The following is a 16,707-nucleotide window of genomic DNA, read 5'->3' as shown; positions in this document are numbered from 1 at the left end:
AAGCTAGGCGCTAACGCTAATGCACAGCTCCATCACTAACCTAGCACCCTGTCTCTCTCGCTCTTTCTCGATCTTTTCTGACGTAATTGCTGCATGAATTCCGATTTGGGGGACTTAAAAGTTCAGACCGCAGCCACATTCTGGAAAAATGTGGCCCAGATCGGATTTTAAGATTTGAACCACATACGAAAGTGACTTAGATCGTATTTGAAATGCTCCACTTTTATGCGACATGTCCCATTTTGACTGTCAAGTTAATGCCTGACTCCAGTCGGAAAAACTAGAAAAAATTGGATTTGTGAATTAAGACCTGCGATGTGAACCTAGCCTTAGACGTCCGATCATCCGTTGCTAACCTCTCACTTCAAATGGGTTCGACGTCCAGCGCCATCCGTGGCAAACAATGAGTTAAGCGGACCATGACCGAGCCATGATAGCAATTACTTTACGTTCGAGTATGCAGTATTTTAGCATTAAAAGAAAAAATGTAGTATTGGTAAAGTATCTGCATAGCATAGAGTTGCACGGTACACTACAGTATTCGTTTTGAAAAAGTTACCATTAAAAAGCATAAGGACGAAGTTACTGTTTTGACTTGCTTTCTCTAGCTAGCTAGCTGCTAATTTAGTTTTTGAAACAACAAAACGCATTGAGGTTGGTTGTCACTTTCACTACAACGGTACAATGAAATTGTGTTCTGACAGCTCTCAGTTGTGTCCGTCCTATAGATTTAATAAACATATTGAAAATAAAAACAATTTAAGGCAGTAAAACACAACATTGCGTAGGCAGTAGGCACACCAATTCTGCATATTTGGTAAGCGCAAACTCAAAGTCGATCATTACTCTGAATCAGACAGTCAATAGCTATCGAACAAGATATTGATGTTCAATTCTGGACTCAATTTAAGTCTGTGTAGAGTTCTTGTGTGCACTGTTTTTACACAATAACTTGAAAAATTGATTTGATCTGCTCTGTTGATGCAACGTTGTAAACCTATTCTAATTTAACGGTAACGTTAGAATGTATTCTCATAAAAGGTCCTTATTTATAAAAAATACTTCATTTCATTGAAAACATTGGTTTCCCTTTTACAGAAAACCCATTCAGCTAACTATCAAAAACAACATGTTAGAGCTCCTGTTCCTTGAGCCCTGCTCCTCCTCTGTGTGTGTGTGTGTCTTGATTGCAGAATTGGACAGATGGGTGCGCCTGGGACCAGGTGCAGTTGATCATCGTTAACAGCCTACTTAAGCCGGTCCCTGGCCTCACTTAGTCGCCATATCAACAACTCTACTCCACGAGTTTGTGACTCTAGCATTCACGTTGACCAAAAATTTGTATTGCTCACCTTGTCTCATTCTACAGATCCTGCATTGCTCTCCTGCCTTGATAGCGCACCTGCTCACTCGACAAATGCCTGCCTGACTGCTTTCTTATTATGCAATAAACTATTGTTACTCCTGCCAACTTGCCTGACTTCTCTGCGCTTGGGTCCCACGCTCACCCAGAACCATAACTCAACAACAACTAATGAATAAAAGTTGAAAAATGAAAAGGATCAAATCCAATCTAAGAAATTAAGTTTCCTAGCTAAAAATGAATTATCGTGGAAGACTTGTGACAACCAACCATGTTCTCGCCTAATTTTGCTGTGGAAGCGATTCAAGCGCCTGCATGCGTTAAGCTAATAACATGATGTAAGTGCATAGAATCAAATAGAAGCTCTAGAGTTGATAATACCAGTTATTCCCAACCAATCAGGGGTTTGAAAAAATGAAAATAAATTTTTAAAAAATGTCAATAAAGGTTGGGAAACGCCAGATTATACAACCCAGTTCTGTTTTTTGTTTTTGCGTGAAAGCAGCATTTGCCATTATTTTATAATGTGTGAAGTACAAGAAGCGAGCATTGTGGTTGTAGCAACTCAGACGGCATCTTGAGTAGCTATATTGCGCTCTGTGCTGTTCCAGTGGGTGGTGTCTACTTGGGGCTCCGGCGAGGTGGATCCCGTTGCGTTGTTGGAGGGCGTGTGCGTCGGAACTTGAGTCGAGGCGAGGGTGGGGCTAAAGGAAATAGATGGCCCGGCGGTCGTGACGACGGAGGTGTCCGATGTGTCGGATGATGTCATGTTGGTGGTCATGTCGGGGAGGGGATCCGGTGTCCTGGCGATGTGGGCTGGGGTGGGCTCTTGTGGATCCGAGCACACCGGCCGACCCTCGGAGATGTACCATACTTCGTTGTGTCTGTTGAGTAGCTTTAATGGGCTACAAAAACACAGATAAGCTTTTTAGGACAACCGTTGAACTCATTGGCTGCCTTAGACCAGGGGTTTTCAACCCAGTCCTCAAGGCACACTGTGGGTCCTGGTTTTTGTTCCAGCCGATCCAGCAGAGACAGTTGAACCAATGAGGCTTCTGCTAAAACAAGCCACACCTGACTGCAATCAACTGATTGCACTTGTAAAACACCAGATTGGGGAAAAAGTGTTGTCATCTTGTTTGGTAAGAATGAAATCCTGCACCCACAGTGTGCCTTAGTGGAATAGGTTGGGAACCCCTGCCTTAGACGTCCAATCCATTTTGAGTGGGGGAGACTGGCAAAGATCACTCGCTTCCAGTCAAAATGGATTGAACGTCTAGTGCTATCAATAGCAGCCAATGAGTTCAATGAGTACACTATTAAAGGTAACCTCGGGCTTGTAGGCTCTAATAAGCCAATAATGTTCTCTTTTACTAAAATATGTTATTAGAAAGATACAAAATATTGCCATTGATTTAAAAATCTATAATATTTATTAGGGCTGTCAAAATTACCGCGTTAACGGGCGGTAATTAATTTTTTAAAATTAATCACGTTAAAATATTTGACTCAATTAACGCACATGCCGTGCTCAAACAGATTAAAATCACAAATGATAAACTTCTCAATTTGCCTCAGTATTGCATATCTTCAATAGAATTAAGTGGATATCGTCTATTTCAACCGTGGGATCGTGTTGTCATTAAGTGTGATTTACACAATTAAAGTTGACCTTTTTAAGCCTGTGTCTTTGCTTTGTCTGTGAAGATGTGTTCAAAGCGGTATTTGTAATACACGACAGTGCTAGTCTTGTAAGTGGCTCGTCCTAGATGTCGGGGAGTAACTCTGTATTGTTAGTTTTGTGTAAAAATTACAGTACGGTAAGCACAGTGCTTGGGAACAGGTATATTATTTATTGCATACTATAAGGATTCCAAAATCACAAGATGGAAATAATTGAGCCGAATAAAAAGGAAAGGTTTGTAAAATATTTTATTTTTTTATTGAGTATAATTTCTGGGGGGGTGGATGTGTCGTATTTGTATATATTCTAAATATCTAGACGTATCCCACTATCGAGTGTATAACAATGTGAATGAATTTAATTAAAATAAAGTGATAATGAGATTCTCACTCCAAACTTGAAAATGAGCAACTGTTTGTAGCACTCGCGAAAATTCCTCCTCCCAAAAAAAAGTGAATAACTGCGTTATTCTGCCACTTTTTATTGCGTTCCTACCGATTGAGCGGGCGGGCTCCCATCGAGTTTTCATTTTCCTGTGGAAACAGTGTGACTCGCATCTGTGACGTTCGAGGCCTCATCAGTAGTGGTCACGTGATTTTTGGCTTGCTCGACGCCGTTTTCGGAACACTGCTTTGACACGCCTCTACTTCATTTGCTTGAATCAGATTCAAGCAGGACGGCTCGAGCGTCCCATCTCTAGTGTCCACTCGCATTTCTCTTCCTTTTTGCTCTCAATGTGCTTAAATGTCGTCATTGTAAACTGTTTGAGGCAATGCATGAGCGGGTCATTCCGTGCATGCGTTAATTGCGTCAAATATTTTAACGTGATTAATTAAAAATATTACCGCCGGTTAACGCGATAAATTTGACAGCACTACGTAAAACCCGATCCTTTTCACCCGATTCTGATCCTCGGAAAAATGGCGCATTCGGCCTGATTTCCGATCACGTGATCGGATCGGGACATCTCTAATCAATACAATGTGGTAATAGTGAATCAACCAGTCTTCCCAAACAGAGCTATTCAAGTCATCTGGTGAAAATTCTTTTAGTTTTAATATCGCAGTACATCGCAAACCCACCAAAAGTCGCAATGTCAGTTTTTTTCCAATATAGTTCAGCCTTACCTCATACCACACTGACAACCACCAAGCGAGTACATACCTGTCATACCCGACCCCATAGTGGTAGGTGTGGTTGTACGATGCCCGCACTCGCTCCAGCTCTTTAGTCAGCAGATGCGCATGAAGCCTAGATGTCACCGATAACATCCAACCTCCATAGCTGCGCACGTAGACGTCCATCTCGGGCATTTCGGTGAAATACAACTACAAACAGAAAAGTAGAACATTAGGACTGGTGCTGCTGTTTTGGTTAGCGACCGAGTCCAACCTTGTCATTGGTGGGTGCGGGCGGCTTGTCCTGATAGGCTTGTGGCAGCGGGAAATTGAGCGTATAGACTGCCGGTTCCCACATTTTGGTTTCTTCGGGGATTTTAACCAGCACGGGAGCGGTCATCTCCATCTGGATGCCTGACGCAAATACACACTCATTCAAATGACACACTTGGCGTCCTATGCACTCCAAAGGAGACGTTTTGCTATTCTTACCCGCTTCATTTGCACCGGTGATGTACTGAAAAAGCCTCCTGAAAGCCATGGCCGCACCCACTCCCATGAAGTAGGCCTCGGCGTCAGTGGACACCCAGCGGGTGGGGCTGTAGTGTCGCACCTACATAAGTTTGAAATCAGAAAAAAATGTTTGATATTAGATTTTTATTATCATTATTATTATGGAAATATACAGGTAGTCCCTGGGTTACAATTTATGTGGTTTCGACTTTACGATGCCAAAGTCTTGTCTGCCATTTTGTCTTCAGGTTTTATTTAAATTTGTTTTTTGTTGCACAAACAGTACCTAATTGTACCTCACAGTATCGTAATTTGTACTTTATTAAAATGACTTTTCGACAAATTGTTCAGCTTGACAGACAGCAAACAAAGCAATTGTCCTTTTTGAAGCTTTTTACCTTCTACACTTTTGACAGTTTGTAAAGCTGTAACACACGATAAGTACACGTCTGTTCAAAACGACACGCATTTTAACAATAAAATATTCTACACAAAACGCTTGGTGTTCAAACGTCCATCTAGTCTGATCAATATGTAAATTTGGTTGCTTAAATTAGCCTAATTTTCCTCACAAAAGTCCGCTAGCTTAAATGCTACAAATGCTAACGTATTTACAATTGACATAGCAAATCGCTTACACATAACTCAACAAACTGTAGCTGTACACTTAATTACAAATGCATACACAAACATATATTACCTGAAACAACTTATAGCCTTATATGGGCCAAACCAGAGCGCAGCTAACCTTTATCCATGTCAGACGTCTGAGTCTGCTTCTCAATCATCCAAGGCAACAGTCCAGACAGACCCAACGCTGCCACCAGTAGGCAGCGTATCCTCCACCATTAAGTAAAATACAATACTTTTGGACTTGCTTTTTTTCTTTTCTTTTCCTTATTATGATTAGTTTTTTAAACGTACCTCGTTTATTAGGAGAAAACAGCGAACAGGAACGGGTTATGGGGAACAATAGAAAAGGAGAGAGAGACAGGAAGCACAAACAACAACAAGAAATACATTGAACGCCTACACTAACTATAAATATGTTGGTGCTATCGTTAGCTAGTTGTATTTCTGGTTGACACCATGTGGGGGGCCTGATGACCAAGGAAAGAGTGTGTGTGTGTGTGTGTGGGGGGGGGTCTTAAAGGTAAGTGACTGGGAGAGGTGGAGTTTACACAAATCAGCCATGTGGTCTACAACCATTAATTGTGTGAATCCCTAGTGAGTGTGAGTATGTTGGCATCCTATTCTATGCTGTTTTATCGCTAATCCTGACACCCTCCGGGCCATCCGTGCCCCGATTAACCGGCCTTCAGGGATGGGATAAGGAGACGCGCCACCACCCCCCACGCCCACCTGGCACATGAGCCACCGCTGCGGCGCCCCAACCGGCCCGGCACACCGCAGGAGCCCCAATGGCCCGCCAAGCCCAAGGCAGGGCAGGGCAGGACCCCCCACCGGAGCAGGCGATACCCAGCCAACCCAACAGCACCCAGCCAGCAACCCGCGCCAGGGCGCAGGGCAGATATCCAGGCAGAAAAGCCCCATCCCCCGCATAGTTACATTTTAAATTGGTTAATTCCGATTTACGCGGATATTCGGGTTAAGTCGCCACCGTAGGAACTCGTTCGTAACCTGGGGACTACCTCTGTTTCAAATCATACATAAATCACACTAACATCAACACCAAACACATTCAGTGTTACTGCCTAGTTAATAGCACTTACTTCATATTCATCCGTTTTGCAGACCAGTTCAAACTCCAGACATTCCTTTGACTCTGTGCAAAAGCTGCTATTGGTGCTTGGGCTGCAAGAGTACAATTTCATTTTTACTCTCACTGAACAGCGATTACTCGCATGGTTCAACTTACCCAACACTTCCTTCAATGCTAACCACAAGGGTCAACACAGCCAATACTGATAGGAAAGTCCTGAAAAGAAGTAAATGTGCATTCAATTCAATTGCTCTTAACTCATAGGCTGTCATTGATTGGGATAGACATCCAATCCATTTGAACTGGGAGAGGCGAGCAGCGATTTATCGCTGCCAGTCCTCCCAGTTGAAAGGAATATTAGTTTTTCTTGTATTTACTTTTTGACTGTTTGGTTATCTGAAGTGTGTTAGAGTAATACAATCAGGGAATAGTGTCTTTTCTCATATTTACTGTTTGACTGTATTACTTTAACACACCCAATATAAACTAAATAGCACTTATATCATGGTTTAAGAAGAACAAGCAGAATATATTTGATATTATGAACAATTAACCTTGAAATGATTAAAATTTGCATCGCCAAGACAACGGGCAAATAAGGGCAGAACAGACACAGGACGCCTTCTGACCACGGAAGCCCAATGTGCGTGTCATGCAGCTGACTGTGCAAGACTGACGCTGACAAGCATGCAAGACATCTACAAGCCCACGTCCGCACCACCAAATCCCGCAATCAGCTTTTCTGGACAGTCTAGAACAAATGGCGGGACAGCTTGTCTTGCCACAAGGAACATCTGATAATGAGGAACCCGCGACTGAGAAGTTGACACTCAGCACTCACGTGGCGCTGAGGGTGGCAAAATTCTCAACTCTCGTTGCCCTGACAACAGTAACGCCCGAAACCCTCCTGCCAAATCAACAACAGAGAATAATTCTAAACAACGACCAAACGCACCCTCTTTCCGGACCACAGCCCAACTCACCAGAGTCTTTAAAAGACTGAATGTTTTACTCATCGTTGTCATTTTTCTCAGGAATCTTTTGTTGACTTGTGATATGATGACCCTGGATCCAGTTTGCCTCCTCACCTGGGTCTCTCTGTGCTGTACGATTGCTGCCGTTTTGAAATATATTGTCAACTTGTTTTTCGAAGCCTTTTTCCTGCTTTTGAAATGGAGTCAGTACAAGGGGTTAAGACTGGAGCTGAAACGAGTACTCGAGCAACTCAAGTAACTCGAGTTTAAAAACTGATCCGAGTAATTTTATTCACCTCGAGTAATCGTTTATTTTGACAGCTCCAAGCATCACGTTTTGCTAGGACTACTTTTAATGCGGGACAACGCGCTGTCACGTGCGGAGAGGAAGAAGGGAAAAAAAAAAAACTTACCGCAGCCGACAGCCGCCACAAACGACGCCGACGTTGCTAAATACTAGCCCGCACAATGCTACATTGGTAACAGGTAGCGTCTGGTACGTCTCATTGAGATCACATGTATGTTGAACTAGATGCAAAATGACAGACTCGGCCGCGTCTGGGCAGCGTTTGTAAAGAGCCGCCATCTTAAAGCAGTACAGCGCTAAGCGCTAAGCGCTAATAAAGAGCGCTAAGCGCTAATAAAGAGCACTAAAGCACTAATAAATAAGATTAACGTTACTGTGACTAGCTCACGTAACGTTAGCCCTGCGGAGGGCTAGGTTTCAATTAATTATGACCACTGTCGATGCGTGGCTAACGTGTCTTACATACAGGCTTTAACATAACATAGCATTGTGGAGTGATGAGGGTGTAAAATAAAAACTTAATCATGCTAACTATCAATTTTAGCTCAGTAGTCATTGCTGGATAAAACACCAAGTAGCACTGGTCCCTAATGTGCTCCAATACAGCCTGTATCATACATTTATTTTGAACACTGCAAAAACTCAAAATCCTATCAGGACTTACAGTTTAGACTAACTTAAAACTTAACTAGAACTTAAAAATGGCTTGACACAAAGAGAAATTCAATTGAAACACGTGGGGAAAAAATCCTTTTAAGTGATGTGTGTTATCAAGCGTAACGGCATTTTTAGGTAAGATATATATATATATTTTTTTTAATAAGATCTAAAAGTTTTTTGAGTGAAAGCAGTGAATTAGTCTTTTTTTAAAATTCTAGTTACATCTGAGATGCAATTGTTTGCTGTTTTCAACAATATACATCGAAAATAAAGACATTGATTGACTGAAAATGGTTCAAGATTAGATGAAATGTCTTGTTTTCTCATGTATATGTATAATTGCTCTTCACCTAAAAATATATTTGTTTTATCCGATTACTCGATAGAATTTTCAGTCTATTACTCGATTACTAAAATATTCGATAGCCGCAGCCCTAATTAAGACTAAGGTGAACTGCGGAGTTTGGTCTTTTGGTCGGGTTGTCGGGATTCCCGCAGGCCCAGGTCGTTTGGAATTGCGCTAGCTCGCTTCCGGCGGTTTGGCTGGCGTGATTTCGGCAATCTGGCTAAAATGTCAGATATTACTTTCAGATTATTTTTAGCCATTTCCAGGTGATTTCCAGTTGATTTGGGGCCACTTCCTGTTGATTTTGGGACAATTACGAGTCACTTCCTATTGATTTTAGGTCACTTCTTATTCATGTTAGCACATGTGATTTACGTTCAATTCCAGATCACTTCCTGTTGATTTTGGGCCATTTCCATGTGATTCCCTGTTGATTTTGGGTCACTTTCTGTTGATTTAGATTCAATTTCAGGTCAATTACTGTTGATTTTGACGCATTTCCAGGGTCGCTTCATATTGATTTTGGGGGAATTTCTAGGTAATTTCCTGTCAATTTTGGACAATAGACTTCATCATCAGTTGACAAGACAGCTCCCACAAACATATTGCCACGCCTTGCCATCAGGGGCAGACCCAGGCAGAGCATTTGGCTTTCACTGTGATAAACTCAATCACACGATGCGTTCAAACGCCAGATTTAGGTGGAAAAGGGACAAAGGTTTGACTGGATACAATCAGGCAGGAGTGTCTCAAGAGTGATTTGGTCGAGGATTCAAGATAATTCTTGTATGAAATAGCCCAATGCATGCACTTTGAAACGTGAAAAAATGCATGGAAAAAATTAGAGTAACTTTAGCTCAAAATAATTATGTAAAATGAATGATAACTGCGTTTTTGTTTTTTTTTGCCTTTAACCAGGGAACTAGACTATTCTATGTTCATATCTATAGGATTGCGCGATGTACGCTTTTATTTACTAGAATTTTTAACTTAACAAGCTTTGTTTTGTGATGACCGCCACGTTGGATTTACACAATAGCGTAATTTTAGCTCGAAATATTTCCGGTAAATGAATTATAACTGCCCGTTTTTTGCTTTTAACCATGAATCTAGATTATTCTATATTCATATCTATAGAAATTGCGGGATGTACGCATTCAAATACAATAATTTTCAACTTAAAAAGCTCTTTTTTGGTGATGGGCGCCATGTTGTATCCATACACAGTAGCGTAAGTTTACATTCAAATGATCAGGTAATTTTTGGCCAACTGCCCATTTTTTTGGTAAAAATGTAGTAATTTAGACATTTCTGCATCCAAACAAAAAAGAATTAGCCTTTTCCGTGTTTTATTTTATGTAACATTTCAATCTAAAAACGATGAGGAACAGATAGCCGGTAAGACGTGCCTCTGTGCTGCGGGAATAGTAACATCGGAATTCAATTTAAATAGGTTGTGACTGTGTATAGAAAAATGCAAATTTTGCTTTTGTTGGGTAAAATTAAGATGATTCTGCATGCTTTTCTCAAGTATTAAGATTCTGATGTGAAAACTGAGTGAAAACTTGCTCTTAATAAAAAAAAAAGTTGCTATTTTAGGCAAAAACTTAAATGATATGTTAAATATTGCAATTGATCCTGAAAATATAGGTGATTATCGCTGCATTTGGTGATTTTTATGCATCTAGCATAAAATTTGAGAATTTTATTGCCATTTTAAGTTTTGTTATACTTGTATAAAAAAATATTTGTTTGGGATTTTATTAGGGAAAGACTTTGAATTTTTTTATGTCGCTGCTGACGGAAACTCATATATGCCTAAGGGAGGTGCCTGTTTTGGTTTTAGGTTGCTAGCGGCTTTGGTTTTGAAAATATTTGAATTTTAAGTTTTTGAAAATAGGCCCACTATGAGCACAGGCGGATCTACTATTCAGGCTAAGTAGGCGATTGCCTTAGGCCCCCAACCAGTAGGGGGCCCCCAACCAACTGCCCTTGCCCCAACGAGCAAGGGCTTGGGCCACCGGAGCCAGCAGCACCCCCAACTATTCGTCATGTATAATTATGTCAGCATACCAAACAAACAAATAACAAAAAAAAACAAAACAAAACAAAAAAAAAGCCATCTGAATGTTGCATTTATATTATCTCCCCCCCCACAAACGCACTACAATGTACTGTTTCATGACCACGGACTGAGTATCAGCCGCTTAGCTTCATTTAGCGCCGTTTAGCTAAGCATCGCTTAGCTGTTCGTTAGCTTCGTTAACTTCACTTAGCTCTCCCGCGGTTTATTTTTACAGCTCACTTGCTACTTTGCACGTCGGCTATCGTTTATTTCGAACACATGAGCGAACGTGCTCTCCATGAGAGCCAAAGTGCAGTGAGGGAGAAGTTGAGAACAGGCCTCTAATGACTCTTAACTTTCTTCGTCTTCTTCACACCGAACATAAAATACACGATAGCACACCCTGTGGCGAAAAAATGTAGCACAGTTCCAATCAGTCATACAATAACACTCAACAGCTGGTTAACAGCAAAAGAACGTCATGTTCGTCATATAAATAATGATTTCTGGAGTTGATCCCGCATACTTTAGAATTAATATTATAATATGTTGAGTAAATAATACATAATACAGATTCTACACTAAGAATAGCTTTCAAATGACATTCTTCATGACAAATATGATTGGCAATGAATAATTATTACAATTATTATACTACTATTATATATAGTAGTACACTATATTATTGCTAGAATTTTTTTTCAAAGAATTGTTTTGAATAATGTTGGAAAGGCAAAGTCAGTGTTCTGAATCTATTTACTTTCCATTCTTTTGCACTAGTAAATGCTATTAGAATTTAACCTCATTGTTTATTTGTGATTAATTATTGTTATTTACATGATTATTTGTGCTTTAATAAAAAAATTAAGTGTTCTAAAATAGTTTTGTGAATTAATAAGCGTCAACAAAAATTTCATTGCTAAATTAGTAACAAAAGAAAATTATTAGTCGATTAATCGTAAAACTAGTCGGCTGACTAATCAGAAGAAAATTTGTCGTTTATGTCGTTCTATGTTTGGACAAATATTCGGGTCACTTACCATTCTAGTTTTTGTTTTGTTTTGGTGTCGATTTCTTGGTCAGTTTTCTGTTGATTATGAGGTATTTCCTTTTATTATTTCAAGTAGGACGATTTGAGATGCGAGTATTTTGAGTTACAAGGGTGGAGTATTCAACTCGTAAGTCAAGGTCTGCATGTGGTGCATCGTCACTGCAGGACTGCACCAGCTCTCACTTTGCAGCAGACATTTCAAGGTCAAACAAGGACTAAAACTGACTTGGAATTAAACGCCAGTCACACAAATAACCATATGATTGTGATTTCCAAAATGACTTTTTCTTTTTTTAAATAGCTACTCAATAATTTGTGCATGCTCTTCAGCCGTGACGCAGCAGAAAAAAAGTGACACCAAACGAGCAAGTGCTCTGTATGATCATTATTTAATGATGACATTGTACTTTAAGCAAGTGTTAGTGTGTGGGTCACTTACATGTCACGGCGTGTTTGTCCTTCCCGCAGAGAATAACGATGGTGATGCAGTTGAGGCAGCGTGCTGCACTGTGACGCACCGGCAACTTTCACCGCAGCACGCCAGGAGGAGGGAGAGGATGGGAAGGGAAGGGAGGAGGGGAAATAGCACAGTGGGGTGATTTTCATGATTCTATGAAGATCCTTTGTAGATTTTAGGGATAGTCATGAAAACCTGAAATAGTTCGTTTTTTTGTTGAAAGATTGTTATTATATATAAATAAGATGGTCTATTATGTGGCATAGTTAGCAAAATAGAATTTTGTATGTTTTTTTAAAAAAAACTGATTTTAGAGTCGTAAATTCCATGAAAAGCTTCGATGTGTTCACCTAAATACAGGATCATAAACATTCAATTTCATTATAAAAATATTAGGGCTGCAGCTATCAATTAATTTTAGGGTTGTTCCGATCATGTTTTTTTGCTCCCGATCCGATGGTTTTAGTTTGAGTATCTGCCGATCCCGATATTTCCCGATCCGATTGCTTTTTTTTTTACTCCCGATTCAATTCCAATCATTCCCGATAATTTTTCCCCATCATATACATTTTGGGAATGCATTAAGAAAAAAATGAATAAAACTCAGACGAATATAAACATTCAACATAGAGTACATAGTGTATTTGTTTATTATGACAATAAATCCTCAAGATGGCATTTACATTATTAACATTCTTTCTGTGAGAGGGATCCACGGATAAAAAGCCTTGTGACTTTGTATATTGTGACTAAATATTGCCATCTTGTGTATTTGTTGAGCTTTCAGTAAATGATACTGTAGCCATGCCCAAATGCATGATGGGAAGTGGAACCATGACTGTGCGTCGTGCTACCAATTGATATGTCTTCTCTGCGTTGGGAAATAACATAAGGTGTTAAGAAAAAGATCAATTGCTACTTTGCTTCCCCACATTGCTTCCCATGATATTTCTAATCGTAGGGAGAGGGATTGTAAGGCTTTAGCCAATTAAAAAAGGGCTCCATGGGCTGCCAAAATTCATTCTACTCATTTTACGCAGCCTTTTATCTCTCTATATAGGTAAAACGGCGCCATTACAGATTGAGCGCGACAATGCGTGGGTGGGTCGTGCAGCGCATGCATTAATTGCGTTAAATATTATAACGTGATACATTTTAAAAAAAAAATTAATTAATGCCGTTATCGGGATAAATTTGATAACCGTACTTTAAGCCTAAACTAAAGACTCTGGATGAGTGTAACATATTATGTTTGTAACATTAAATACAATTAGAAAATGATTTAATCCCCCCCAAAAAAAAAAATTAAAAAAACCAGGGCCGATATTTTTTTTGCCGATTCCGATACTTTGAAAATGACGTGATCGGACCCGATCAAACAGACATCTCTAATTTTATTTTAGTCATCGAATAATCTAGTAATCGGATTAGGAACACTTAAATGCGTTGCAGAATAAATTTTTGATGCTTGCTAAAATTGCACTTTCAAAAGGGAATTAAATGCGAACACAGAATTCCCGAGTGTTTCTTCAAACTATGCAGAATTGCACTTTCATTTAAAAATAAATCAAAATACCTGAGCTTAGTCTCAAACACTATTAAAAAAATAATCGTTGCAGCGCTAAAAAATATAAAACAAAAATTTAGCAGATTATGTTAAACTACGGTCTAATGGTTTCTTTGTATTAAAAAAAAAAAAAAAAAAGGAAAATGTAGTGTCCAGTATGCAGCTTTCATAGGTCCTGTCATAATCAAAGTGTCTGTGCTTGTTTTTTTTTTTTTTTTTTTTTTATTATTAAAAATTTAAATTATTCTGACCCAAACTGCCACACAAAGAAAGCAAGACAAAAGGTGGCTACAAGGTATGAGTGTCATTTTTTTTGGGTGCCATTTGGACATAACAGAGTGGACACTAACAGAGAAGGCAATTAGTGCTAAAGTTAGCCCTCAGCCTAGCTTTGCTAGCATAATAGCTAACATGACTTTGAATACTTGAAATCCATAATTTTACAAATAAACTTTTTGAAATGATTCAGTTAATTTCTTTTATTTCTATTTGATAGAGTGGACACGTTATAATCACCGCCACTAAAAGTACTTCATAAAACTGCAAAATCTGATTTTTAAAGGAGGTAAAAATTGCTTACCACAGTTGAATTTCCCGCCAATCGTGTGATGTTATCGCAGAAGACTGGTGTCAACTTAATGGATTGGACAGTGACAAAACTACCTTTTTTTTTTTTTTTTTAAATTATATATTTTAACTTTTATAGTTAACTTATTTTAACAACACGATTTAAGGTTTTATCCAGGACAGTAAAATCAAAACAGTTATTTTGGAATATTTTCTACTTACCGGTATATTAGTTATTTTATAGACTGAATTGGAATAAATCACACTGGGCACACAGCAAAATTACTTAACAACTTTTTACCAGAAGCAAATTAGATTTTAAAAATTGTATTTAGGAGCCTGTACCCATTCATTTATAATACTGAAGTTTATCATAGTAGAATAATTTATACTAGTGACCTAAATGACCCAAGATTGTTTGGCCTGTTTTGATATTACTAATAGTTAAAAAAAAGTTTACATATGCTTACTCCCCCACCGTAGATGTAATATGACATGATTTTAGACAACCAGATATTTTACTGTAAATAAAATATTAGGGAGCTCAGACTGTTGATGAAAAAAAAATTACTGAATCACCATAGCAGTCTGCTATATTAAGCTAGCTTTGGTAAATGCCCTGCATTAATGTAATGCATGGCTTTCATGAGAATCACCTAGTCAGTTACTGTACATGTATACTGTCATTATATTGTTGCATTTGATATTGAAGTACAGTATATTGATGATCGTACACTGAACAGATCAATGGGGATGTATTTCAAATAATTACTTAACATAATTATGATAGACATACTTACATATATGGTCTTACATTTTATAATGAAAGAATCCAAGATGCGGGTCATAAATCAGTGTAACTTCACGTCATCTCTCGTCAATTTTTCTTTTCCGTCCACATCTAGGGGAGGTTAGTTCAGTTAGTTCCATGGGCTTTACACTTATTGATGACACTGTGCACGGTAGACACAGGAACATTCAGGTCTTTGGAGATGGACTTGTACCCTTGAGATTGCCCATGCTTCCTCACAATTTTGCTTCTCAAGTCCTCAGACAGGTCTTCTTTTCTCCATGCTCAATGTGATATACACAAGCACAGGTTGAGTCAACTTTAATCCATTTTAACTGGCTGCACGTGCGATTTAGTTATTGCCACCACCTGTTATGTGCAAAAGGTAAGTAACTTGGGCTGTTAATTACAAAAATTATAGATGCATCACATTTTTTTTTAAAGGGTGCCAATACTTTTGTCCGGCCCATTTTTGGAGTTATGTGTAAAATTATAATTTAATTTTTTTCTCCATTCCCTTGTTTTTTCATTGCAAGAAAGACAAATCAAGATATTACTACCAAAGCATTTGTAATTCAAATCATTTTCTGGGAGAAATTGAGCATTTTCTGACAGAATTTCAGGGGTACCCATACTTTGGGCCAGCACTCTAGTAATGCCATGAATGAATGGGTAAATACATTGTCAAATTTCCCAATATGGTGAACAACAAATGAACATTAGGACTACATACATTGTAAAGAAAGTCAGCCAATTTTATTTACAAATTTTGATGGAAAACCTGCAAATGGAATTATTGCCAAAACGTCAAAACTAATTTTGCAAAACGTATTTGAATGAGCAAAACTCAACCTTTTAAGTAAGCATAATATATGCTAAATAAGCAAAACTCAACATTTTAAGTAACACGTTATCATTTTTTGTTGACGGCCATTGAGAAAAGAAATTATGTTTTCCATTTTCCAAAACTAGAAGAAAATACAAATGGCCTAAAGGTACTCATACATTTAAAGTTGTCAGATATTAACGGGTAGCCCATAATATCGTCTGAAAAAAGCATTCTAAATGCTATCGAATAATATAGACATCGATATTTCATTACTGGTTTTGGGCCAATATGTATATTTCCTTCAAAGTGAGTGTAAAAGTCTTCTGCCTTTGTACAAGGGCTGGTCACAGATTAGCACAGCAGTTATGCTTATTGACCATTAGATGTCTCCAAACTAAGTAAAGTAGTAAGTAAGTAAAACTTGTCTAGGATGGTCTAAAACTTTTATTGAGAATGTCCTGAGGAAAAAAAAATAGGAAAAAGCAACTCTGATTTATGTAATTATGGGCAAATTTATTACGGAAATACATATTCCATATTTTTGACTGCATAATCTTCCACATGATATTATAGCTAACTTTCCTATATTACTCAAATCTTTTTGACAACTTAGTATGGGAATTTTTTTCTATTTTTTTTTTTGAAAGGCTCTTTACAAGATCAATATACCTGTACGATCATCATCCCCAGCAA

General features: G+C 38.6%; 1 protein-coding gene across 1 annotated transcript; it reads right to left on the bottom strand.

Moving 5' to 3' along the window:
* Window positions 1-1,772: 1,772 nt before the first annotated feature.
* Window positions 1,773-12,354, bottom strand: soul5l (heme-binding protein soul5, like). The gene is made up of 7 exons (XM_057843270.1): window positions 12,244-12,354; window positions 6,558-6,617; window positions 6,412-6,493; window positions 4,658-4,778; window positions 4,440-4,579; window positions 4,212-4,375; window positions 1,773-2,268 (listed from the first exon to the last, which is right to left on the bottom strand). Coding segments are annotated over exons 1-7 (909 nt in total). The 5' UTR covers window positions 12,246-12,354; the 3' UTR covers window positions 1,773-1,928.
* Between the last annotated feature and the right edge of the window lie 4,353 nt (window positions 12,355-16,707).

This window comes from Corythoichthys intestinalis, chromosome 8, assembly GCF_030265065.1.
Source record: "Corythoichthys intestinalis isolate RoL2023-P3 chromosome 8, ASM3026506v1, whole genome shotgun sequence".
Classification (NCBI taxonomy): Eukaryota; Metazoa; Chordata; class Actinopteri; order Syngnathiformes; family Syngnathidae; genus Corythoichthys; species Corythoichthys intestinalis.
This window is presented reverse-complemented; position numbering and strand designations above follow the sequence as displayed.

Coding starts and splice junctions, on each gene's coding strand:
- soul5l (XM_057843270.1), bottom strand. Junction 6,494..6,557: donor AGCATTGAAGGAAGTGTTGG/GTAAGTTGAACC, acceptor GTACTCTTGCAG/CCCAAGCACCAATAGCAGCT. Junction 2,269..4,211: donor TATGGGGTCGGGTATGACAG/GTATGTACTCGC, acceptor GTGTTTTTGTAG/CCCATTAAAGCTACTCAACA.